The sequence below is a fragment of the Electrophorus electricus genome, chromosome 3, assembly GCF_013358815.1.
Source record: "Electrophorus electricus isolate fEleEle1 chromosome 3, fEleEle1.pri, whole genome shotgun sequence".
In the NCBI taxonomy this organism is placed as follows: domain Eukaryota; kingdom Metazoa; phylum Chordata; class Actinopteri; order Gymnotiformes; family Gymnotidae; genus Electrophorus; species Electrophorus electricus.
This window is the reverse complement of record NC_049537.1, coordinates 7,402,501-7,430,254: the sequence shown is the minus strand read 5'-3', so window position 1 is coordinate 7,430,254 and position 27,754 is coordinate 7,402,501. Positions and strand designations below refer to the sequence as shown.

The 27,754-nt window shown below is 41.9% G+C and overlaps 2 protein-coding genes across 2 annotated transcripts in view; one reads left to right on the top strand and one right to left on the bottom strand.

Annotated features, from left to right (window-relative positions):
• The first annotated feature begins 294 nt into the window (after positions 1-294).
• Positions 295-4,843, top strand: chst7 (carbohydrate (N-acetylglucosamine 6-O) sulfotransferase 7). Its single transcript, XM_027005589.2, has 2 exons — positions 295-1,601; positions 3,766-4,843. The coding sequence occupies exons 1-2, from the start codon at positions 344-346 to the stop codon at positions 3,771-3,773; spliced, it is 1,266 nt and encodes a 421-aa protein (XP_026861390.2). The 5' UTR covers positions 295-343; the 3' UTR covers positions 3,774-4,843.
• The window catches only part of slc9a7 (solute carrier family 9 member 7), a 42,879-nt gene continuing 19,964 nt past the window's right edge, over positions 4,840-27,754 (bottom strand). Inside the window, exons 12-16 of the mRNA XM_035524100.1 lie at positions 27,088-27,241; positions 15,775-15,838; positions 14,752-14,834; positions 13,097-13,202; positions 4,840-7,856 (exon numbers count right to left, since the gene is read on the bottom strand). Coding sequence (XP_035379993.1) covers positions 7,605-7,856; positions 13,097-13,202; positions 14,752-14,834; positions 15,775-15,838; positions 27,088-27,241 — 659 coding nt within the window. The 3' untranslated portion in view covers positions 4,840-7,604. The remainder of the gene's footprint in view (positions 7,857-13,096; positions 13,203-14,751; positions 14,835-15,774; positions 15,839-27,087; positions 27,242-27,754) is intronic.

Below are 27,754 nucleotides of genomic sequence, written 5' to 3'. Positions count from 1 at the left end.
ATTCTCGACCAATTGTATATATGTATGATTACTAGTTAAGAGCTTTAACACAGCTTTAGTCACAGCTTTAACATGTATTAATTTACTGCGCTAATATTCATTACTTCATATAGCTTTAAAGTATTTTTAGCAGACTCTCTAATCTGTGTCGAGTGCAGTGATGTTCTGCGGACATGTGACATGAGCTCTTATTTTGAATGGTGGGCAGTCCCCCGTCCCACTCCGACCCCCGCCCCGCCCCGCCCCCACCCTCCAAACACTGCTGAAGCTGTCGTAGGTGTTCATACAGGGGCGCCAAATCTCGTTGGGCAGATCGCCGGGACAAGCGACGTTTTCTGGAGAAATGAAGAGGAAGCTTCAGAAGAAGTATATAATTCTAATTCTTGGGTATTCTGTAGTTCTACTTCTCATTCCATATGTATTAGATTACCGGAGTAAATCGTCTCAGGTTAAACATGGATTGCAACAACAGAGATGTCCTGATTTGGAAAACACAATGGCACTATGGAATAACGGGGACAGATTGGGCAACTCAAACGAGACGACGGAGGACAATGGCAACAGGAGCCAGTCGAAATTACACATATATGTGCACGCTACGTGGAGGACAGGGTCTTCCTTTTTAGGAGAATTATTTAACCAGCACCCCGATGTATTTTATTTATATGAACCAATGTGGAATATGTGGCAAGCTCTCTATCCGGGAGACGCTGGTAGTCTGCAAGGAGCAGTCCGGGATATGATGAACTCACTTTTCCGTTGTGATTTCTCTGTTTTAAAACTCTACGCGGGGGCAGCCAATATAAGTACGTCTTTTATTTTTGGGTGGAAAACTAACAAGGTTATTTGCTCAGAGCCTCTCTGTAATGCATATAAAAAGCATGACATAGGATTAGTTCAGGGGGATGTCTGTAGTAAGTGCAAACCAAGAGACATCAAAGAATTGGAGAGAGAATGTAAGAAGTATCCTGTAGTAGTCATTAAGGACGTGAGGGTCCTAGACATCGGTGTTCTGGTGCCGTTGATGCGAGACCCGACGCTTAATCTACAAATTATACAATTATTCCGAGATCCGCGGGCAGTTCACAACTCACGGTTGAAATCAAAGCTCGCACTGGTCAAAGAAAGCATACAGGTCCTCAGAAGCAAGAAACAGACTGATAAATATAAACGCCTTCTCGTCCCCAACAACAGGGTGAATCGCGCTGAGAATTATGTAGCCAGTGCAATGGAGCTGATATGCGACAACTGGTTGAACGACATGTTGCTCGTTATGAACGCTCCCCCGTGGGTAAAACGAAACTACATACAGATACGATATGAAGATTTGGTCTTGCATCCCGTGGAGGAATTACAGAGGCTGTATCGTTTTTCAAACCTCACGATATCTCCTGCTTTGGAGAAGTTTGTACTGAACATGACGCACGGACAAGGCTATTCTTCAGACAAACCTTTTCTCATATCTTCGAGAGACGCAAAAGAAGCCATATTTGCCTGGAGAGAACGCCTGAATGTTGAGCAAATTAATCAAGTTGAAGCCTACTGTAGTGAAGTGATGCGTCAATTGGGCTACCAGAAAAGAAACCTGGATCAGACATACAGTAAGAAAACCTCACTACGACACCAGACTCATCCTTTCATATAAAAGATCTTGCCAAACCAAAAAGCAAAACATAGTGGATGATTTAATTTGGATTTTGACCATAGAACAATACCGCAAATGTCGCTTCTAACAATAATGAATAGATTAGACTGATTTTCTACCAGTAGAATTGCACAGTCTAACTGGATTCCACTTCACACTAAGCCATGAGACTGTCGCAGCTATATATGAGTCAGTCAGTGTTCTGCCATGAGCACACAGATTATTAGTAGGCTATAAGAACACTGATCACATCTTGGCTTCACAAAGTCTATTTAAAAAAAAAAAAAGAAAAAAAAAAGAGTATCACATTGAACATTATCTCAAGCATAGCACTAAACCAGGCTTTATACTTTGAGTTTCACAGTTTTATAAGTCCTTAATTACAACATTCTTCGTTGATCGCGTTTTAGAAGAGGTAGCTCCATAAAGCATTTTTGGATTTCCGGGCCAACAACCCAAGAAGAGCAGGTCTGACGTAACGTTGACAAACGCTTTGATAGAAAAAAGGAAGCAACATAGCGGAACAGAGACAAATACGAGACAGCATTGTGTTCTTATATACGTGTATATATAAAGTATTTCACTGGGAACTGCATATTTGCAGTGGGCAATATACTTTTTATTTGACTATGTTTTTAATGTAAAATGAAGTAGTGCCCTCTTTACAAAAAGATGTGGACAAAATAATTGTATGAGTAAGTTAAACATCTAATCTTCAGGACAGATTATGCAAAAGCGTAAAAAAACAGTAAAACACTTAGTCGACCTTAATGATTGGGTTCATCATTGCCTTGCTCACGTTTTGTAACCTAGCAAAGTGACGCCGCTTGCAAATGTTCGCATAGTAGACGGCCACAGAGCAGCTGAATGTGTCAGCAATTTCACATTCACCGTTTACAGAGTTCATAACACAGCAGCAAGATGTTTCTGCTGTTCACAAGCTTTAGAAGTGAATCTCACACGCAGTCCTTGCTCACTTCTCTTAATTCAGCAAAAACCAATAGAATCAGTTTATGATGATAAGCGCAGCAACCGGTTTACATACTTTTATGTTCCATCCAGCCGGGTTGAGTGAAATCAAAATACCTTTGCCGTGACAAAACTACTATTCACGTAGATTTAGTGCGACCATGTTGATGGCTAGCAAGGTTTCCGAGTCTAAGCAGTCCATTGCAAGGCAAATAAATGTAAAGATCGCAATGAGCTGCAGGTCATCTTGGCGAAGGCTGGTGCCAGCCGTCACTGGGCTCGTGTCGTGTCAGCTCGGACTCCTGGCCGAATGGAGTTTTATTTCTTTGTTTGTTTACTAATCTGGCACACAAAATACAGTCATGCCTACAGTTATTTTATTAGTATTATTTTTATTTTTAAGTGTGCCTTACTTTAGCACAGTAAATTATTTTTAAAATGCTCAGTTGCTGATTCAGTGACGTTCCTGGTATCTGTTATAAATATACCATTTTATTTGCTATTTAATTTACCTAGAAACTGATTAGCCATTAGCCACCTTTAAAACGTAGCTGTGATTGTTAGTCCAGTTGTCGAGGTTTTAACGGTAACTGAAGCCATTTTGGGCTATGAATGTAAATTCTGGGGAGGGTCAGAATAAGGCCCCAATTCACCACCAGGCCCAAATTTCCCAAGGGAAATGGGAAATGGCATGAACTCACACATTCCTGCGATGACACGTGGCTGAACCGCGCTCCTTTGGGGCTGTTCAACTCTTGGAGTACTACTCCATTTTCTAAGGGGAGTGACACTTATAACACCAAACAGTTACACAGTTTCCTTTCTATTGTTACTTAATTTAATTAACAGCCATGGCAGTGCTTTTGGACACAGTCAACACAAATAATTCTTCTCACCATACAGAAATAAAGCGGCTGGTCTGCTAAATGTCGCCAAACCTACACAAGTTTATATTATAGGAAATCTAAAAGTAACAATAGTCTGAAAGGCATCATTATGGGTCTGTTGGTGCATGCTAGTGTACTTGTTGCATACAGTACTTCTGGTACAACTGCAACTTGGTGAATACAGATTCTGATTCAGGAGCCAGTACAGCAGCTAATAACAGTAATAATGTGAACTTTATCTGGATTTGTCTCTCTTCATTTCAGGGGCTTGAGGAGGAGGACAGAGAGAACAGAGCTGAGGTGGGAGGTGGACAGAAGCTGCAGTGGTAGATGTGAAGACAGACACTGAGCTGCTGGGAACTCATGTGCAATTCCTTTCTAGGATAGGCCTCCATAGCTGTGGGGGTGGAGCCAGAGAGTAAGCAGCCTACCATAGCTGTGGGGGTGGAGCCAGAGAGTAAGCAGCCTACCATTGCTGTGGGAGGCGGAGTCAGCGAGATAGAACTGTTGTGTGGGCCAAGAAACCCCCAGGTCTCAGATGATGCTGACCAAAATCCCCTACAAGAAAACACACTAACAGTGACCTTGAGATAGAACATAAGATACAATAAGGTTACATAAATGGAAGGAGAGAGAGAACAGTGTGTCTGTGAGGGCAGAGAGGAATGTGTCCTGAAGGGTGTGTGTATGTGTGCACGCACTCATCCCGGGATGTTACACTGTTTACCTGTCCTCCTTTATGACGCACTACTGTGGGTGTCCCAAGAATTAGAGTAACCTATACATTCCTATAAACTGTTTCTTAAAAAAAGGCAAAATGCAGATAAGCATTCACAAACACTTCAGTTCCAGTGTGCAAGGACACACTAAATTCACTTATAGGGGGACAGATGCATAAATATAACTAAGGAGATAGTGCTCCCTTCTGACTCCAAACAACTGGAGTCTTCCCCTCTCTGTTGTGAAACTGTTTTGTAGCCAAATAAAATGCCTTAGTAATCACTGATTCACACCGTCCATTCCAAGCTGGAGTGGAGTCCAGCCTAGAGTGTATACGACACGCACAGTGTATGTTGGTTTAGACGCTTGAATGTTTAAACAGACAGTAGTTAGATCATGGCAGAAACGTGATTACATTATGCTCTAAATGGCAATGCTAACCTCTGTTGGCAGGGTGGCCTTTTGATCAACAGTGACAGTATTATCATTTCTTTCTAGTTACTTTCACAACAAGCCATGGTTGCCATCTTAGTGACCAACAACTATTTTGTTGACAAATTATTGCATCCTCTGTGAATAATATTTATGAATACACTTTGTAAATAAAGACATTTGTAGTAAACACTGACTTTTTATTTGATAACATAAAGCAAATCACTTATTATATTGCTTATGTAAACCAGTTCAATACAATGAATATTTTCAAAATGCACAATTGTCATACTACAATGCATACCAGTTGTCAAACAGGCCAAGTGCTTTTTAAAAATCTATAATAACAACAATAACAACAACAACAACAACGAACACTCCCAGAGCCATACAGGACATTTTGGTATATAGGTACATCAGATATTCAAAGCATCACCCTGCTTACAGATCTTTGTTTTTAAACAGAGACCGACATGCAGAACATAGCAGGTAATATATGGCAGCTACAGGAGAGTGGGAGCATAACTTGGACATATGTACAGATCTGTTCAGATTACGGTCAGGGAAACCAGCAATCAAACAAGGATAGTCAGTATACCTCAGAGCAGATGTAAAATCCCATGGGCCTGAAGCAGCTGTATATAGTCCCCAAAATCTCTAGCTGCAGCTGGGACCTGATCACCATTAAAGTGATGGGGCTGATTCATTCCACACCAGGAAATTCACTAGCTGAGTCACCAATTACAAAGTGCAATTATCTGCAACGACCTCTCAGCCCCTGCTGCGGCAGCCGTTCTCTGCTGAGGCGCAATTGTGGTCGGAATGTGCAATGTAGAGCCTATTGCCGCCATCCTTTTGTAGTGGCTTCCTTCAGCACATGCAGAGTGGGGGCGTTTTGGCAACAGTGCACGGCTGATAGGTGGTCATTGTCACAGTTTACTCCCAGGTGTGCGATAGTCTGGCTAGGTTCAGTCCAGGAAAGAAGCCATGATGTCATTCACCCATATTTTACAAAGAAAGGAGAGCACCTGATTTGACTAGACAGAAAATCAGGAGGTATGTAAGCCCAAAGTGTTTTCTTTCAGGGTTAATGTCTTAATCACAATTGATATTGCTTCAAGCAATTAATATTAAATTAAACAAAGTGGGCATCAATGGATGCATTGATGACAAAAATAATGATCACATTAGGAGCAGAACCAAACTGGCCTTACTCAGATTACTTTAAAGTCAGAAAGCCTGCATCATCTTAACTTGTGCTAAGCAGAGGATAATGCCAGGTTGGGTGGTTCTAGCTTTAAATCTATAGGAGCTCAAAAGATGGATTACTTCAAATGTTTCCTTTGAAACCAAATGTTATTAATCTGTTTAGACTCATCATTGGACTGAAAATGCACAAGTAACTAAACCTCACAGTGATCTTGAGTTCTAGCTGCTTCTTTAGGATGTGGGTGTTTTTTTTTTAAAATAGGTATACAGAGTGTGATCCAGTGACAAACATGCCATCTACAATCTCACCAGTTACTTAAATTCCATGTTTCTGCTAAACATTTGGAGTATTTGGTCAGTTGCCCCTTTTGGATCATTCATATTGTGCTACTGGTCCACTCACCAGCCCCACTGCCTGCAGCGCCATTAGTTCAGCTCCAGCTGCTTTTGATCAGAATCAGCCCAGATCTGTGCAGATGCAGTGTGCTTAGAGCTCTGCTCCAGAACCAGGCAAGGTGCTCAGCTGGCTGCCTCCATTTCTGGACAGCTGTGTGCGCCTCAGAGGGCCTGCAACCCAGACAGCGAGAAGGCTGCAGACAAGCCACACTCTACAGGTCATCTTTATCATGGCTATAGTGGTCAGGCTTACAATGGGTCCAGAGATCATCTTTACAATGTCCTTAGTGGTCATATTAATAATGACTAGCAGTCACCTTTACAATGGCTGGCTCGAAAAGCAGCGGTGAATGACGTGCATAACACAACAGGGGCCATGACACAGGGGCGTCATCAGCGGGGAAAGACTGGGCAGAGTCCTGAATCACTGGCACCATGCCAACATCTAACAGTGCTCAAAACAACATAGCTGTGAGCCTCCATCATGTATGCTCTGAGCAGATATCTGCAGCCATAGTTTAATGTGTCTACACAGCAGTGACTAGGGGCGTTTTGCTTTATATATACAAACTGCAAAACACCATAGGCTAGCTGGAACAATGGAGCACAGAGACAATGTGTGAAGCTGGTGACTAAATCAGAAGACCACACTCACAACCAGATCCAAAGTATTGTTAAATTGGAAAAAGTAATTTGCATTTTAAAGCTGAAGATGCTGAAAGAGGGAAGTTTAATGGGTTAAAAATGCGTCCAACCAGAGTTAAGTATACTAAACCATCAGAGAAGTATTTGTATAGCGAAAAATAAACATCACTGAAACAGATGCCAATTATACATTGTAGCCAATTTGTGGGAGTCTGAGTGGCATATAGTGAATTGATACTTCAAAGCCTTCACTCTCCTCATTTGGTCAGACTTGCTATGGCTCTCCTACTAGAGGAAGTAGTTGGTTCTTTTGATTTTAGCAGCACTGTCATTCTGTATCGATGATGACACTCCAAGAACACCACTTTCTTCCATTTTACAGCAACTGCAACCAACCACACACCCCATATAACCTGCACTTAGAATGGCCAAAACTGTTCAACACTTTCCATAAGGGAGTTTCCTATTCTCTTTCAACATAAACAAAGAGAAACAGAGTTATCACAGTATGCAGCATCAGTCCTTGTGCCTGGGTGACCCTCAGACCGCCCAGGCCGCCACACCTTCTCCATCAGTCTCTCTGCCATTCACTTCCTTCGTCCTGGGAGCCTGGTCACATGGAGCGAAGCATCAGACAGGTGTCAAGGGCAGAGGGACGGCAGGCAAGGGAGCAGCAAGGGGAGGGCCAGGGGCGGGGCGGCTCAGGCATGGTCCTCAATGGGGAAAACCAGCCGCGTGCCGCGGCTCAGGAGCTCCTGCTCGTGTGTATCTGGCTCTCTCTCCAGTGCCTCCTCGGATGTGCTGCCGTCGCGCTTGCTGTCGGGGCCCCTGGTGCCTGACGACAAGGATGAGGAGGCCCCGTTAGCGGTGACGGCCGTGTCACCGTAGCTCAGGGTCAGCTCACCATCCGTCACTATGAGGTCAGAGTCAGCATCTGGCAGCTGCTCACTGTTCTGTGGACCACAGTGGCAAGTGGGTCATTAGGAGAGAGGGGTGGGGTGATCAGAGTGCACACACCCCCTCATAAGATTCAAGTTGCAAGTTTAGAACAAAGGCTCATCAACGCTGTAGAGACACACAAGAGCAGTGTAAAAAACTGAAGTAGATTTAGATCTTCTGACACGAGAAAACAAATACACGCGCACACACCCCTTTGTGAGAAAAATAACTAACATCTGTTTAATAACTTCTCTCAGCATGTCTGGCTGAAAGAGTCAACCAAGAATATCTACATACGTCTTTAGTTCTAAAACAGACATGTCCTCTTTGGTTAGATAAGGCAAAGGTTGGTCCGATTCAATTGTTGTGCATCAGTATGACCTTGATAGCAATTTACATAATTAAGGAGCTATTATACTCAAGAAATCTATGTGGTTTTTGGGATTTGTACTAAAATGAGTTTGCTCTGGCAAACTCATTTTAGAGTTTGAAGCGCTTTCCCTTTCATTTGAGAGGAGAGGATACACCGTTTTAGGTGAATCACTGTCAAAGAGGAGTCTTTTACAGGTCATTATAATTCATTTTTAAATTACAAATGAAAAATTTACCAAATGTCAAAAGAGACAAACATCAAAAGTGGAAATAAATGAAACTAGACAAAGAACGCAAACAGCAGCAATAAGTGAACCAGCAAAGTAGTAGCTACCTGTGCTGCATGTCCACTGGCAACACAAACACTGACCGCTCTTGGCAAAACAAAGGGGTAGATTGACATGCTGCGGACTGCAGGTTCACGTTCACACACGCACGCACGCACACAGGCCAACAACCTTACTATGTAATAAGTATGTCTTACTTGAGCTGTTAAGGAGTTCTAGTGAGAGGCAGCACATCAGGACAGGTAGATGGAGAAAGGGGGTGTGATTTACAGGCGAACTCCATGACAATGAAAAGCAAAAGCAGATGAGACACCGGAGGCTGGTGTGCATGGAAAGAGCGTCCAATTCAGTGAATGCTGACGAGATTTCAGAAACACAAAACGACACACACTGTGACGTGTTCTACTGCTAGCAGGAGTGGTGAGGGTGAAGATGTCACAAATAGCCAATTTTCAATAGTGAAAGATTTGTGTTTGCTTTTGTTTGTGCAGCGCCCTGTCCTCATGCACAGAAAAGGGCAGTGGTATGGTGGTGGAGGCTAGTGTATAGGGCCAGGCGATGTGGGCCGGCAGGACATTTAGCTCATTGTGCCCCAACAGCACAATGGAGGGCTGTGAGATGTTTGCGAAATCCTCCAAGCAGCCTCAGCTACAGTATCAGCATTGACATGAAAAGGGGAATTTGCCAGACGAAATCAAACTGTGACGGCACAGTGAATACCAGCGTTCTCCGCATCAGAGATGCCGGAATGTAATGGCTTGCAGGCCCACGGCCATCAGTGAGCCATCACTGAAAGTCTCCTTTCAGGCGGCAGACATGGAGGGCGTCTTCCTTCAGAATGAGCCAAGTTTAAAAACTTTCACTTTTGTGCCCATCTGTCATTCTCCATCTTTAATTCCAGTTTGATAAGAACATCAGCAGTCAGGCTATGGAAAAGAAAGCTGCCATTGAAGCACTCGCCAAACTCCACTTCCTTCAAACCAGAGGGCTCAGTGCAATGTTATGACATAAATGAATTTTCAGTAATCTCTCAAAAATAAAGCCAGTTAGTTATTCATGGTTTCCTCTACTCTTAAATGTGTTGACATAGGTGGCACTTATTAGTAGCACCAACTGGTATTTTAATGCAGTCACGCAACAAGTTCAGTTATAGAAATGGTCCATGGAGATGCAGAGTCAGGAGTAACTTAAACAGCAGACTGCAGCATGATGGGATGTGCCTCAGTACGCTCAGAACGCATCAATGCAAATATACATTTTAAAAAATGCATACAAATCTTGCATAAATGCCAATATGCAATTAATTTTGTTCTTTGAGACACTGACTTGGAACATAAACCACAGGAAGCAGCAGTAGTTTGACTTCCTAAAAGCATTCTAAGCATTAATGTTTTAACTAAAGTTTTAAATTTTTTGACTGTTAATCAAAAACCATACTATATTCTGTAAAAAACCTGATTAAAGTAAACTGATAGACAGCAACAGTATGTATTATTGACAGGATTCTGGTACTAGCTGTTGTCTGATATGGGTATCACTGAACTGGAAAATTCCAGTTTTGTACTCCATTTTCTCCACCCCACCCCCACCCGAGCCACTAACCCCAAAAGGCTGTATAGTGTTCCAAAATGACCTCATATACTCTTCCCCAGGGCATAGAAATGCAACTAGTTTCAAATGTGATGAATAAATTATTTTCAGTGTTTAGTCAAAATGTATTACCACAGTCAACATTAAAATTAATAGTACAAGAAGAGTTAAAAGATTCACATTATATTCTGTTCTAGGTCTTAACATAAATTGCAAATTATAGCATGGCTCTTAAAGAATACTGTATTGTTACATTAGGTTGGTTACAGTATAGTTTCAAATAGATATTTTGTTGCTTTATTCAATGCCAAGATTATGGGATCTCACTTTCTTAATGTATTCTAATTTACATGCATTACCTTTGGGGGTGGGGAAAAAAGTGTCATCACCACCACTATTAATTAAAAGCACAAGTTTAAGAAGCATCATTAAAATAACTGGTTAAACCCATAAAACAAAAATAAAAACCTGCCAACAGGTTTTGAGTTTATTTCTAGAAAGTTAAGTATGTTAGTAGATCTCTCATCACAATGAAAATGCCCTAGTATGGGGCCATAGTAACTTAAAGCTGAATCCCTGCCCTCTTTCCAGCATATTAGTGCATGTTGCTTCTGATGAACACATTTAAAACATGTGTAAAAATTTTTAGAATCTATTCTAAAGAATATAGGCAATCAGTGATGGGTTTTTTGAGCCAACTTGATGCAATTCTTCATTCCCATACATGTTGAGATTCTGGAATGATTCCAGGTTGACAACAGAGCTCTTTGGTAGGCCACATGACAGCATTACAGTATTTCACTACTGTGAACAGAGAGAATGTCCCAGACAATAGAGATATTTACGAGGATGAAAGTATACTATTGTTCAGACATTACTGGCATAGTTCTTAATGTTAAGGTTACAGGCAAAAAAGTACCACTAGACTAATAATGCACTTTTCAGCCTTCAGAGACTGAGATTTCAGGGGTCAATTTCCAAAAAGATGTTTATACTAAAACCTAATCCACAAATAATTTCCAATGATGATTCACAATTTGGTCCAAAAATTACACTTAAACCATGTCTGGGAACTGGCCCACAGAGTCTAAATATCCCAGTGTGTCTTTACCCTGAGCTTAATTTCCATTAACAAACTATGCCTTATCTTTTTTTAAATTGTGGAAAATTATAAAGACAACCACAAATGAATCCCATCTATGCAGTTTAAACAAAGAGCTGAATGACCTGTCACAATAAGGAGCTAGGGTTGTGTGTCTGATGACTATATTACTGATACTGATGACTATATTAACAAATGGAACATTTCCTTTCTAACTGATAGAAGTATAAGTTTTTAAAAAGATTGTGTTGTGCCTTGGGGGACTTTGAAAGACACTGCATAACTCAGCACGAATCTGGTATAACATGACTTATTTTATTTTATATAGGTTTCAGTTCTGACAAGTGCAATTTTTATGCTATGGTAACCCTGACATCCTGTTTTTGAAACAGTTATTTATATTGAGATAATCATATTACACTTACTTTTGTACTGTAGAGGTTATCCTGTTTCCCTCATATGTGAAGGGCTCTTGGTTCAATCAACAATATTCTATGCAATTTCCTTTAAATACTGATCAGTTAATTTCTTCAATTGAGGCCTAACAATAACTGTTGAGAGACATCAATATGAGAATATATATCATTTAGAAATATTACCCCTCATTTTAGTTTCAATGTAGTTATTGAATATTAATAAATAAATACATACTTCCTGCATAGTATGCTTTCAGATTAATGATGGAAAAACAGGTCATGTCTTAGAGGGTAGGCAAGCAAATATACTGCGATGTAAACCACGCAGCACTAACCATTAAACATAAACCATTGTTAACGTTTTTTCCCCCCTTCAAATAATGGGTTTCCTTTCACTGGAACATCTTGTGTGCGCACGCGCACACACACACACACACACATTTTACATATATATACACACACACACACACACACACACACACACACGTTCCAAGTTTAAAAGAATGTGTCTGGACATACCAATGAGATGGCAGATAGCACAAGGTGGTGAAGAAAATCATCTAGAAAGATCCTCTCTTTCTCTCCTATTCAGACTCATTTGACTGCAACCAACTGCTGCAGCAAATATTCTTTCTCTACCAACACAATGATTTTTCAATCTGGACTTCTAGGTCTTCTTTTAGTATTTGAACCCAATTTGTCACTGGTCCTTCTGCTATGCCACAAATCATGAATACGTTTTGCACCAACACCCAACAGCTGCATGTTGTCACATATAGAGCATATGCTCTATAGAGTCTATATGCTCTATAAGAGTCACTGAGCATGCCCAGAACAGAGACTGCACAGAAAGAGAATTAGCTCCCTTCAAACAACACACATCAGTAGTGGCACGTGTGCACCTGAGCAATTCTTTTCTGATTGCCAGAGTATTCTTCTACGACTACTAAGAAGAAATATCAGTAATAATATATGGCTAATCTTGCTATACACATGTCTGCTTCCACATGCCCTCTGCATTCGACTGTTAACCAAGTCAAACAGTTATCCAAATTCTGTTCCAGGCATAGCCTTTTCCTAATGTAAAGGGGCTTTTGCATCATCCTTCAGCATGGATGACAAATCATTTCCTTGTGATCCATCTTGAACAAAAAAAAAAAAATCCTCACATGAAGATGTTTTAAGCCTTTCTGTATTTGAATAGAACAGAATGCATGGTATATTGACAACCCGTTTCAGCCATTACTGTTATTAGACAGTTATATGCTAAGATCAGTGAATTTCCAAAGGTCTACTCAAAATTTGGCAAACATTTTCAACCAATTAAAATAACCTGAAATAGTCAATAGGTTTATCCCCTACACTGTATAGTAACCTGTAGTGTAGGGGGTAAATATAGTACCAGATATTCTGTACATGTACCAGATGCACCAATGTGTGTGTGTCAAGAGTGTCTGTCTCCGTCTGTGTGTGCGCGTTTTTCTTACCTCATAGGCTTGGGGGCTGGTGAGGCAGTGAGCCAGGGGGCTGCAGCAAGCTGGTAAGGTGGTGGTGAGTGGAGGGCCACTGTGGGTGAGGATGGGCTTCAGGTAGCTTGGTTTATGGTTAAGGAGAACAGACATGGTGCTTTGGTACAATGAGCATACTCAAAACTCCTAATCAGGCTTGTGGTGAACCTCAAAATGAAGCCAAACGTTACTTGTGCTTTCTCCATTTTTCTCCCTCCAGCCCTTAATATGACTAGTATCTTATGGGTCTCTGACTAAACCCAGGGTCCCACTGTCCACAAATCCATAGCAACACAACTAAGGTTCTTAGGGTTAAAGCACGTAATGCAGCAGCTGCATACTAAGGCAGTTATATATTGTTAAGAATGCTCAAGCTCACCTTCAGGCCTGGGTCTAACCCAGCGCAACACAGACATCTTACATTACTCTGCCCGAATCATACAAACCACTAATGTACTTGTACCATTGTAGAAAGTTGTGAATTCCATCCCCACTGAGAAAAGTGATACACTGTTATTGGGAAAGATCAATAAAGTTTCACATTAATTCACCATTACCATAAGACACTAGTTAAAGACCCTCCCTGTGAACATTTTTCAAATGGTTATATGTATGTATCTAATATCAGATAGACAGAGAGGGTCAAATGTATTGTGAAAATACAAGCAAAACCTGAATACATTTATATAGACACAAGAGTATAGATTTGAAACTCTCAAACAAACATAGGTTGGTTTGTTTGCTAGCTACTTGGGAGAGAAAACTGCTTTAAACTAGCATGCTAGCTAGTTCTCTCACAAGGTAGCTAGTGAGCTGTCCCGCATCTCATTTACTATATGTTGTGGTATAGTTCATATAATGGGATCATATACCAATTTCAGGCCATTTCAAATGTCTGTCAGGCAAGTACCACACAGACACAATGTTCCAAACATCCCTTCTTTGGTTTAACCTATGATTTCAGCTGAACAGGGCACATGTTTAGAGAGGGCCCACCTCACTCAGAGACCTCTGCTGGAGTTTTCACCAACATGTTGCACATACACACATGCCTATATCCACTGAACACATCTAAACGCCTGCTCTATAAACAATGCAGTTCAAAACACTTGCAGTTCAAAGGCACCAGCTTATACATGAATAAGCACGTTACTATGCCAAAGTCCCACGGCAACATAAAAACAGAAGCACACACATACCTAGTCGGCAGGAATGACCTGCATGTCAGCTGGGGAACTTTCAGTCCCAGCTGTGTAGAAGTGGGAGGGACAAACGTGTATGGATGACCCAAAAACAACCACCTTAACCTATATTTAAAACATATAACCTAGTTATATTCTTCGATTGCTTCTCAACAGAATCCCACCTCTCCTTACATCATTCTCTCTTCCTTCCACTGTCCTCCTCATAATCAATTTCCATTTTTGCACTGCGAACCTTCCACATGGAGCACCACGTTGGGCAGCAGCCCATCCATAACCTGAAAAACCATGCCACAACGGAGCTGTTGTTGGTAGTTTCCTGAAGAGCAGAAACTTGGGGGGGGGGGGGGGAAACAAAACAAAAAAAAACTGCATGAGGCAGAGTTGGTGTCCATGTGTGCACCAGGGCTGAACAGCATGCAGAAAGGATACTTGTGGTCAAAAGTGTACCACAGTCTAAAAAGCCAGGCACTCTCCTGCTTGGTCTTAGTCTGGCCGGCCTGTTGACTCCCATCCTAGTGAACAAGCAGGAAACAGCCGAAGAACACAGCATGAGTCTTTATGCATTAGCTTTAGCTTTATTCACACCATCTTGCCAATCTTCCTCTCACAGCAAACAAAAACCTAAAAGAACAGTTTAAAAGGGACTTTTCTTTGAGTTGTCCATCAAGATCATAGTGTCTCAGTATGGTTAGCACATTTAATAGCTCTGGTAGTGTGAACAGCATTCAGGTCTTCTCAGGATGACTCATGACCATGAAATTCTCTCTAACTCTGATTGTGCCCCACATATTTCTGTCCACTCACATCCATTTCTCATTACAATAAATTATGAGAGGCATAAAAGATATAACTTAATTAATGCACTATTCATCCAGAATGGCCATTAACAAAAATTTCCTTTCACTTTCCGGACACCAAGAACAGGACTAGGAACTAAAAGTTGTTTCCAACATTCTGTTAGAGATGTAAGGAAGTTTAATTACAGGTTGAAGAGTCTCTTCCCATGAAGCACATGGGCACACAAACCTGCAAGATGGGTCGTTTCTTCTCCTCTTTGTAGCTAGGCTTAAGGTCAGGGTCATGGAAAGCTCACAGTCATGTGCCAATAGCAAAAGGAAGCAACACTGAGAGCAGAAAGCCTTGCGGTTAGATTCAAAGGTATCTAGAAAAAAGACACCTATTGCTCTAGCAAGCTCTGCTACTCTTATCTTTCAGAAGCAGAACAATCAGGCCCAAGCACAACAGTTATAAGTGAGGCCTGACATCTAACTGAAGATGTAGAGCAACATGGCTTTCTGGTTTCCTATGAACATGCAGTTCCTACTCATACACAGGAAGTACTAGAAGGTGGTTGTGGGGCCATTTGTGAAGAACAGGCTTGAAACAACTTATGTAGTTGTAGAAAGAAGGGTAAATAAGAAATCACTACAGATTTCTAGGGGAAAGACTCACCCCTTGGAGGACCTGGAAGTTTTCTCCACATGGTTGAAGGTCTTGATCAGGATCTACCCCCACTCTGAAAGAGATGGAGAACTTGGTAATTCCATGTGCTATGCTCTACACCACGCTAGTCCACAGCGGTTTACCACCGCCTCGTAAACACCTCCAAGACCTCCTAGGACCCATGTACAACCGGTTGACGAGCACACAGGCACCTAGTGACCTCTGCAGAAAAGTACACCATGTAAGCAACAGCACAAACCGACACTGCAGTGCAGAAACAGTGCAGACTGGCAGTGCAGAAACAGTGCAGACTGGCAGTGCAATGCTGTGTGCAGTGAGAGCTCCACCTCAGACATACAAAAACATGCATCTGATAAACCTGTTCAAAAAAAAAAAAAAACTTCGTTAGCTTTGATACTATGAGGTTATTCAGGCCAAAGTGTAGTGCATTGTGAACTCAGGCAGACAGATTTGGAAAGTTTCTCCTTGTGGTTTGTTGGGCTACATACTCCTGGACACCTACAGAACAGTTCAGTGTGTGGGTGCTCTGGCTGAACTACTGAGCCAACGCTCCTGTGCCGCATTTCTGACTGCTCAGCCAAGAATTCTATACATTCAAAACATCCTAGACTCCATGACCACATCCTGAGCCATGCATTCTCTCTCTCTCACACACAGTTTTTGAAGACCGTCATTTTAAAAATAAATCATTGACAATATTATTCTCCTTAATAATCAACAGGCCTAGAGTTTGTACATTTCACCAGTTATGGATTGCTTCTGTGGGAAAAGTCCATCTACAGCTGCAGGGTGTTATACGAGTGCTCATATAACACTCGATGGGAACATCAAAGATTAGTCAGCATACTCCCAGGACAGGAAAAACAGGAGTGAGAAAATATCAGATGCTGAAAAACACCCTTACCCTCATACCTTCAGCCTGAAACTCCATGCAAGTTCAGAGTGCAGCTGAGAGAACACCTTCCATTGCCTGCTCTCCTGCTCCAGCTGACCAGTTGTTTGGCGGGTGAAATATGAGCCATGTGTATCCTGACCTCCGGACCGGCGGATAAAACGCTTCACTCAGACTGGACTTTGCTGATCAGACTGTGGGGGAGTGGGGAAGCCAGCCATCGATGTTTTTCAGGCATTTCATTACAGCTATTCTTTCCTTGTCCAACTCATGGGGTGTAGTGGGAGCAAGTACATAGGAAAAGTGAGCACGAGAGCAATGCATGCAGCTCTTTGGATTACACTCTTCTTTGTCAAGACAGGCTTGGATTATCTGATACCCTGCGTGTTTGAGATTTGAAAGCTGTCCACGTAAAGCACAAAAACCAGTTGCTCATCATTGACAGTGCCTTAATATGGAGATGAGGTATTTCAGGATTTCTCTACACACAGGGCAGCGTTATTAAAAGCAAGATCACGAGGTGTGCGCTCCTCCTTGCCAGTGTCAGGGTTGGTTTGTTAGTTAGTTAGTTTTGTTACAAAGCTCATTTTTCCCCACCACAGAGTGAAGACGTGGGGGTGTGTGAGTGAAGTCCGCCAATCAGCATGGCTCCAACAGGGGATCTCTGCGGGGGAGCGGCCAAGTAGAGACGTGAGCTCAGAGCTGGGGCTGGGGCCCAGGGGCTTAGCCTGCAAACCCCGACACCTCCACATAGCCCCTGGCTGGGCTGACCTGCCCTCCTCCCCTCCTGTGTCTCCAGTATGTAAAGAAACACATGGACTTTATTGCTTTTTCAAATCACAAGTTCCCGCAGAGTTAAGTATCAAGTATCAACTTCCTAGCAAAGCACATCACTTCTAACATGCCTTTATGGTACATTTAGACCAATTCTTCCAAAGCTGGGGTAAGACCTATAGGGAGAAAGCAGAGGTACAAAAGGAGTTTCAGGACAAGGGTGGGTGAGAGGAAAGGAGGGTAACAGCCAGGAAAAGATGAAGCACGGGGGGTGGGGTGGGGGGTCCCAGAAGGAAAGACGGGAGCATAGATTATAGAATGAGAAACATCTTAAGTTACAGCAAACTGAAATCCATGATGTATTTGTGGGTGGCAGGCATGGAACTTGGGTGTTGTGGAACATTAATATGTCAGAGGGGCAAATAACCAGAACAAAGCTAAATATCAGGAGAGAAAGAAAGTGTGTGTAGCCACACCTGCACCCCCAAATTCTTGCTGCAGCAGCAATGTGATTTTGGAAGGGGGAGTAGAAGCTCAAGCAATATGCCCTGCAGTCTGAACTCACACACGAAGACACACCATCTACGGAAACACTCCTGAAATAGTTACCAGTAGCTGTTGCACTCACTATCATGTTTCTGAGAACAGCAGGAAAAAGATCCACACACGCACACACCTGCTTGAGATAACACACTAAAAATGGCACTTTTCTGTTAAATCTCTTCAGTGTTGTTGAGTCATCAGCATATCTCTCCCTCGCTCGTCATTGGTGGTCATGCAGGAGAGCACTTTGCATCTTCAACTGAGCTCCATGTGCACACACACTCACAGAGAGCATGGGGGGGGAAGTCAGACAACACAGAAAGGAAAGAAGAAGAAAAAACCAACCACTCCACCGCCCACTTTCACTCTCTGATACACACACACACACTTTAAAATACAGCATAGCCATCATGTCAACCTAAATGCCCAGAAAGAGACAGTGAGGCAGTTCCTCAAGGCTGTTGCTGCTAGATGAAGATTCATTTGAAGATACTGTACAGTGCTTTCAGTTCAGCAGAAGACGCTAGGCATCAGATTTCTTTTAAACAGGGCCAGAGCTCCCTTTGAACTAACCAAAAAAGACCCTTCACAAATAGCAGAGGGTTATTTTCAGGTCAGATTTTTTTTTAAGCAATAGATTTAAACTTGCTGCACAAACCATGTCTGGTAGTCTCTCCAGAACCAGGGACTGAGTGGAATCTTTGTGATGATCTTTCCTGCATTCTACGGGCTTAAGCCCCGCCATATATGATCTACTAGACAATCACACCAACTGCTGTCATTTCAGAAGCAATCAACCCTGCTACTGACACCAAGCCTAGTATTCATCCTCAATGTATTTTTTTTAAATTTTAGTTACTTTCATAATGAAGCATGTCAAGTTGGTCCCTAAAATGTCTGGTGCTGGGTGGAGTAAATGTGGCATGAAGAAACATTGTCCCTAGTAAACAGGGACGAGAGATGTTCTGCTGGGATGGCTGTTTAGAGAATGCGACAGGACGTGGCTCTGTTGGTAAGGCAGCGTGCCAATTTAGCAGTGTCCCACACTCACACCACACCGCTGCTCCCCAGAAGTGTGCATCCAGACAAGGGCTGAGCCCCACCACACACGTGACAGCCCACTGTGAGGTTACCTGAGGTAGAGCCACGGCTCCAGCAGCCCCTCCTTCTCTGTGGCCGAGGCCTGGCCACCCCTGAGCAAACAGCATGGGGACACTCTCGCAGTCTGCAGCGACACCCTTGCAGGAGCCGTGACCCAACAGGACACACGCCGTTTGCCCCTTTTCTCCAAACACACACATTTTGGTCATTATAAAAATGTCAAGCCAAGCATTTGAAATTCCAAATCTCATGAGATCATTTCACAAAATAAGCACCAGTAAATTAGCAATTGGAGAACAACAGTTGTCAATTCCTTCAGTTCTGTACACTAGTAGTCAACCTGAACGGAAACAATGACACTAAGGTTAGACTGCAGAGTGGCAGCTTGAATTTGAGGATAATCTTGTCAGTTACGGGATGAACCAATTGAATCCCTTACTATACATAGTCTGACTGGAAGGAAATTAACAAAATAAAGTTCTACAAGCAAGTAACATTCTCTTAATCTTGTTGCTTTAGCAGTATGTTTTTGGCCATTGTCCAGTTAATTGATATTATTCACTTTAAATCAGTATGAAGATGACAAGTTATATCCATCCTTCAGCACCTGATGCTTTATGGTTTATAAGCTCAGTTTTGATTGCATAGATGACCAACTTGTGCGGGTCTCGGTTTTCTGCAGTTATACAAAAAGAGACAAAGTGCTTGTTAATGAAAATTAAGTAGAAAAATTGAGCTATTTTTAAAAGACTCCTCATCTCTGAAGACCAGAAGGCAAGATTCCTTTTGGACAGTAACCTTCATTTAAGGCCTCCATCAGCTGTGTCAGCTAAATGGCATACCACCATCATGTATCTGTAATGCCCATGACATTCTCATCACTCCTGACATGGCACAAACTTGTACACACTTTTGGGTCAAAGTGCTCTATGGACTGTCCTTCTCAAAAGGTCTTTCACAAATGTACAAGGAGTTCAGAATGCTGCTGCCAGAATGCTGACAAACAACAAAAGGAAATGAACCACATCATATCAGTTCTTAAGCCCCTTCACTGGCTACATGTATGTATTTTAATACATATATTTTAGGTAACTGAAATAACATTCATGGTCTTTCCTCTTTGTGTAGACATATTTAGAAAACAAAAAAAAAAAAAAAAAAAAAAAACCAGAACTTTAGTTACTGTAACCCCAAGATTTAAGATTCTCGCTATGAAAACCTGAGAAACACTTAGTACTTACTAAGTACTTGCTTGTGATATTTAAAATAGTATTTTTTTAAAACAATTAAAGTAAGTGGTGCTATCGACAGTCACATCACAGTGAACACAGTTCCGCTGGCAACCATGCTATACACACCCACAACACCATGTTTCTCATGCCTTTTCTGCCTCTTGACACTGCAAGATTAATCTTTCATCTATTCGTCCAAGATCTCTACATGCATTTTTAAATGTAATTTTTAGCAAACGGTCATCTGACCTTTCTGTGTTTGAGACCAGTAGTGCATATCTTGTAAGTCCTCTGTGGTCATGCTTGTGTAGTGGTGCTTTTCACAGCTGCTGCCACATTTACAAACAACATTCACTGCCTGGCCAAAAAAACGAGATCACACGCCAATATTTAGTTGGACCGCCTTTAGCTTTGATTACGGCACGCATTCGCTGTGGCATTGTTTCCACAAGCTTCTGCAATGTCAAAACATTTATTTCTGTCCAGAGCTGCATTAATTCCTTCCCCCCAAGATCTTGTATTGATGGGAGATTTGGACCACTGCGCAAAGTCTTCTCCAGAACATCCCAAAGATTCTCAGTGGTGTTCAGGTCTTGACTCTGTGGTGACTAACCCATGTGTGAAAATGATGTCTTATGCTCCCTGAACCACTCTTTCACAATTTGAGCCCGATGAATCCTGGCATTGTTATCTTGGAATATGGCCATGCCATCAGGGAAGAAAAAAAAAATCCATTGATGGAATAAGCTGGTCGTTTAGTATTTTCAGGTAGTCAGCTGACATCATTCTTTAGGCATATAATGTTGCTGAACCTAGACCTGACCCACTACAGAAACCCCAAATCATAGCACTGCCCCCACGGGCTTGTATGGTAGGCACTAGGCATGATGGGTGCATCACTTCAGCCCCCTCTCTTCTTACCCTAATGCGCCCATCACTCTGGAACAGGGTAAAATCTGGACTCATCAGACCACATGACCTTCCATTGCTCCAGAGTCCAATCTTGGAGCTGTTTTTGCTGGTTAGCCTCACTGACAAGTGGTTTTTTTTTAAGGATACACAGGTGTTTAGTCCCAATCCCTTGAATTCCCTTGGCATTGTGATTGAGGAAATGCTCTTACTTTCATTATTAAGCATATCCCTGAGTTCTACTGTTGTTTTCTACGATTTGATTTCACCAAGTTTAAGTGATCAGCGATCACGATCACTCAAGATTTTTTTCCAACCACATTCGTTCCTCGAAGATGTTTCCCCACTGTCCTTCCACTTTTTAAATGTGTTGGACCCAATTTTAGTAGTTTCAGCAATCTCCATAGATGTTTTCTCTGCTTGATGTATGCCAATAATCTGACCCTTCTGAAACAGATTCACATCTTTTCCACAACCACAGGATTTTGACATGGTTAACAAATGAGAAACTACTCACCGCACCAGTTAGGGTTAAATAACTTGTTGCCAGCTGAAACAATCACCCATGCAGTAATTATCCAATGGGAGGCTCTTACCCATTTGCTTAGTTAAATCCAGGGTGGTGACTTTTTTTGGCCAGGCAGTGTATTTGAGTTTGTTTTTCGTACCCATACTAAGGAGGTTGTTACTAATAGCTAGCAATGAAATATGATTCTCACTAAAAATGCATTCCTCCCCAATAATGACAAACATATACTTAGAATAAAGCCGATAGTGACAGAATAAAATTGTATTATTTAAGTGCAAATGGTCACTGACTAGCTACTTATCGGCAGCATCCCCTTCCAAAACTCTCAAATTATTAATCTAAAAATATGTATTTTTCCTGCCATTTTGAATGAATTACTCAGTAACTACAGCAAAACCAATATGTAGTATCAACCATGAAAAATGTATGCATAAGATGTTTATTAAATATTTTAGGAGAGATACATTACCCTTTAGCTAAATATATACACATGTATAAAAATATACATGTTTCTAGCAATAATCCCCAATAGTCCTGTCATAATAAAGGTCTGTTTCATTATGCTGAATAATAATTCTCAGTAGTAGTGTGTTAGATTCTCATATGTTGGAGACTAATAACTAAATATTTAAACTTTTTAGTTTAGATTTGTTGCTTGTATTTGATTAGTTTATCTTTAAAAAGAACTTGCTCAATGAAGGGATATTCAATCAGTGGGTCTTACTCAATTAATCAGAAATATAATCAGACTAGGCTATGTAGCCCTAAGGAGCTCTCTGGGTTGTGTTTTTTGGGTGCAATAGGTTGTTAAAGTATATCAAAGTGAAAAAATAACCTGTCTACATCAAGTTATGTAGCTGATGTTGTGCTGAAAAAAGATACCAAACATTGGCATAGTAAACATAATTTAAGGAGGTATATAAAGGCAAAATCAAAAGTATTCAAAACCAGCCAAAATAGCCCAGGACTCCTAAATGTTAGAGAGGTTATTTAGTTTTCACTTGAACTGTGCCTTGTATATGGAAGGGTTATGCAGTTTGGCTTTGAATGATCACAAAAACCAACACCTATCTGCTGTTTTAGAATGGTGCTGAGGTCTAGCATACAGTCTCATGGGAAATAGGATTCATGCATGTTATTTTTTAAGCCTACTGTTTGTCGAGTTATACAGGCGTGTTCTGCAGCACAGGTCTAAAAGTCCCTGGCAGAGACGTTTTCTCCGCCATGCTGATGGCCTGGGGCTGGGCCCGCATTGCCGGGTGCGATCTGAATCAGCCGTCTGTGCTCACGGAGCTCCTCATTTAGAGAGGAAGTGGGACCTCCCAGGGAAGCCTCATAGCAAGGCCAGCCCGGCAGGCTAAAGTCCAGCTAGAGGAGTGAAGAAGCCTCATGTGCAGAGCCACAGTTTACCCCTCAGCCCAACAGACTCACTGTCCACTGAGTAGTGTAGAGTCACACAGTCACCAGTGAGGTGCTTTTACCTCAGGCTGCTGAAAGCAATATATTACTCAGTCTTTGCAGTGGCTAAATGGGATGAGTGACCACAAATAGACTTACAAAATGATTAATAACTTTGAATGACCTCAGGTGTTATTTATCATAGTATCTCCTGTTGCATCTCTAAATGTGCATTTCTAAAGCATGAAGCCAGCTAGTTCTTCAGGAAAATACTGTAAACATGTAAGCATGTTTGTGTACAGTGTTCAAAAGCCTGTGGGTATTGCAACATGAAGACAGTGATGATAAAAATTGAGCCAGCTTATTCAAAAGGCAGAAACGGCACAAAACAGACAACTTGCATTACTGTCGTCAGTAGGAGACTGGAAATAATAAAAAAGAACCATTACTTTTATTTCATCACAACCTGTAATGCTTTTGGACATTTGTGAAGGTCGGTCACTTTAATACAGACTTCCTACTACTGGCAAGAAGGGCAGAAAATATGAAATATTATTATTATTATTATTATTATTATTATTATTATTATTATTAATATGCACTACAGCATCATAAATAACACACATATGAATACAAAGATAAGGGTGCAACAGGGATCTAAATGTAGCCACAGATTCAGCCTATTTTATCTGCTCGTTCGTTTGTAGTCCACTACACTCACGCCAAGGGCAGCCTGTGTGTGCACGCGTGCGTGTGAGAGACTGAGTATAAAAGAGAGAGGGAGACCTCAAGCATACATGAGAGAGAAAGTACATATGAGTGATCAACAAAACAAAGACCACCCCATGCGTGCATCACACCACTACACCAGCATAAAGACTACACAGTGTAGCACAGTGGCAGTTCTACTCCAATCACCATTCATACCCTGAATATGATCCAAGTGGATCGAAAGCTAAAATTTGACAAACTTCTCCAAACGATGCAATGGTGGCATCTTAATGCATTGAGTTTTAATGCAGTGCACCTGTAGCAGTCTTGGCACCGACATGTTTCCTGCATATGCTTGAGCCATTCAGTCATGTCACTGGCTGCAGTTCCAGCCTTCAGTCCCTTTATGAAAGTTGTACTAATGCAGGAAAGTGATTCCCTGAAACGAACATCAAGTAGCAATACACAGGGGAGAATCCCCAGAGCATCGGCCTGAACAGTAACCTCTGCATAACATCATGTCCTGTTGTGCCATGTTAGTTCCAAAAAATGTTAATGATATTACTTTGTTCAGTCACATTAAGCTGGTTCCAATATGAAAGAAACCAATGTAAAATGTGAAGTCTGTAGAGAGGCTAGGAGAAGCAGCAGGACAATGTTTCAGCAGTTGCAGTGGAAACCAAATAAACTGATGTCCTCCACCCAGAAGTCTTTCTAAAAGAAAAGCTATATTAGCAGCATCATTCTGGAGCATTATCCCACACAAGATAGGCTGCCAGCGGAAATCAACGAAAGATTTCCCATTCTGTTCTGTTAAGTATATGGTCCCCATTTACAGTGTGGAGAAGGTCAGCCTTCTTAATGGTGTCGAGTATTATTTTTGCAATATTTTGTACACAATGCTTTGTTCAGTTGTTACAGTACTGTGCTTACTGTAATCAGATTTTTTGCAATCTATTAAAGAACATTTCATTTGAATCATGTTATAGACTTTTTCAATTTGATCAGACAATAATTAGAAAAATCTGAATCAATCTGATGAATCATCCATAAAGTGTGGGGGGGAAAAAAACAAAAACAAAAAAAAAACAAAACACAACAACATTTTTTTGGCAATATTGTTCAGCCTTAGACCAGCTACACAATAGTTACACAGGGACTTCACTTGAAACATTATGAAATAGGCCATATGGATAATATATGATACTTCTAAGATATTTTACCAAGCCTGAAAAGACGAGATGGTCACAAGCTAGGAGAAGCTTTGCCCATGTGTTCAGAAGGTGGGAATGCCTGCAGTATCCACCCTCCCCTAGCACAAGAGCAGCACACACAGGACCTGTGCTGGGCCAGGCATGCACAGCTCAGCTGGCTTTTTGGCAGTAAAACATTTCATAGGTTGTGTACAGTCACTCACAGGAAGAGGAAATACTAAGGATGAGGAAAGGGAAATTACAGGTTGGGTGCATCAGTCCTCAAATCTTATGAGGAATTTCAGCATCGGTTTAAAAAAGCATTAGAAGGGTCCACCATGTCCTAATGAGATTGGGCTAAATCCTTCATACCTAGTTTCCATGTAAACTTACTGGTTGCTCCAGTTTATAGCAAAGAGTTAGCATCCTGACACTCAGGAAATGTGACATTTGAGAAACTTCATTTTCCACATTACAGGTGTTAAGAATATGATTTTCAAACCCCTCACACTGGCACACAATACAAGGTAATCATAGCTAGCAGGCTGCGGGCTGTGAATGTATTTCAACAGAAGAAATCAGAGCCTGTTAAGGCAGAGGCGTAGGTCAGGCTCTTCATTACTTTTGCTGCAGAAGATTCTGCTTGAATTCTACTGCTTCATTTGAATGTTTTCTTCACTGTGTCGGACATGATCACCCTCCAGCAGATATGTGGCTGAAACAGTGCTGGGAATTAATGCTCTTCCCTCAGGAAACTCCCAAGTGACCCACCACAACATTTGGTAAACAGTGCGTGGCTGGCCAGCCCAGCACTCAAACACAGGAGGCCAGGAACAGTGGAGACAATCACACAACCAAAACACAGCCTGGACTGCTAGACATGCACACATTACACGGTGCCCGTGTCTTGAAGCCGCTCACACTATGGCTTCCATTGTAATCTGTTGGGAGAAAATGTCAGTTCTGAGGCTACACTTTAGCCTCTCATGCACTCAACAAGGCCCCACAGTCAGCATAAAAAAATAAGAAAGAGGAGTATGTCCACGACCAAAGGTTTCAAAATCCCTTTACTCAGAGCTCTGAATTCTTCAAATTCCAAGGAATAAACAAAATTCTGTGTCACATGATCTATAGAATAATAATAGTCATGCCCAATCCAGAGAAGCTGCATGGAGCTGATGTGAAATAAACCCCCTCTAACAGTAATCAGGCAAGTGCCAAAGCACCATTACCCATGTCAGACAAGCATGACAAATGTCTACCAGTATAGCCCATGAGACGGAACTTCTGCCCTGCCTGGCCATTGTTACAGTCAAGTCAACTTCACACTGCCGTTTTGTCTTTTCTATCAATCAGAGGACATGCCACCCTCACCAAACCATAGTGAAGCAGCTTTACTGCACAGTGCCATAACATTTGGCAACCCGAGACATTTATTCCTGCAAAGTGCCTGCCATTAGCATTGCTATCCCATAATCCTCTTAAGTGTGGGACCTAGGCGCACTTATTAACGGCGTCTGGCAGCTCCATCTTGCCTCTGCTGAGTGAGCACAAGTACATGTAAACAACTCCGCCTCTGCAGGGACCCTGTGCAGCTGCCCGGGGGCCCTTAGTCTGCCCTTGCCATTACAGACCACAGCAGGCCTTCTGGTGGGAGTGGGACGGTGTTTTCACAGTTGACCAAATGCCATGGGGTGAGTGGTTAAGCCATACAGCTTTTTCAAAACTTGGATAAGTTCCATGTTTTAAAAAATAAAATAAAAAATACCCTGGACTTGTCAGAGTTTATATAAACTTTAGCATGAAAAAAAGCCCACTCTACTAATACCCGCTTTTACAATCAAGAGCCCTCCAACCAGCTCTGACTTAGCTCTCAGGCCAGTGGTCACCATAGCAATCATACAAGAGCAATAAATTGCAAAAGGGGTCATGCACTGCAATGCTAGGGTTTTGCACCCCCTGCTGGGTTCTGTGAGTAACTACAGTATTATGCAAAAAGAGAGTAGCGTCTTTCCTGACCTGATGTGTAGCCATGAGAGCATGGGTGTAGTGCCTCCGCCAAACACCCATACGGTGAAGAAGACGATGAGCAGGGTGGTGGTGAACATCATTTGCCGGGCATAAGTGGCTGTGTCGCGAATGGCCAGAGCAAACGCCATTGCCCCTCGCAGTCCTGCAACAGCAACACACTCCACAGAGCTCATACAAGCATTTATAGACGTGCAAGGCAAAACACATGGTACTGGTGGCATACACAAACATCAAGGAGCTCAAGGAGAGTAAGGCACAACTGATCATAATGGTGTAGATTTACAGATACTATACACAAGGTTTTCCTTTGAACTGTTTTGAAAAGCTCATGTTTCTTTGGTGCCCCTCAAGTTTGATATTCGAGAACTAACAAGGGAGCTGCTCCAGATTGAGGCTGACTAATAAACCAGGCTCTCATTTAAATGGCTCATTATTTATTTTAGGTCAAGTTCTGCTCCATCAGGGTGATGTGTCTCACAGAGAAACAGAACCACCATAGGTTCCAAAGGTTGATAATACAGGAGGGGGTGTGCTTTGCTACATTTCAACATACGGATGAGCTGAACTATAAGTTGAGTTTTGCTATGACCAGTTCAGACTACAACTGCTACTGCAGTTCCTCTTCCTAGATCAGCGCTTCGGCTAAAAACTGTTG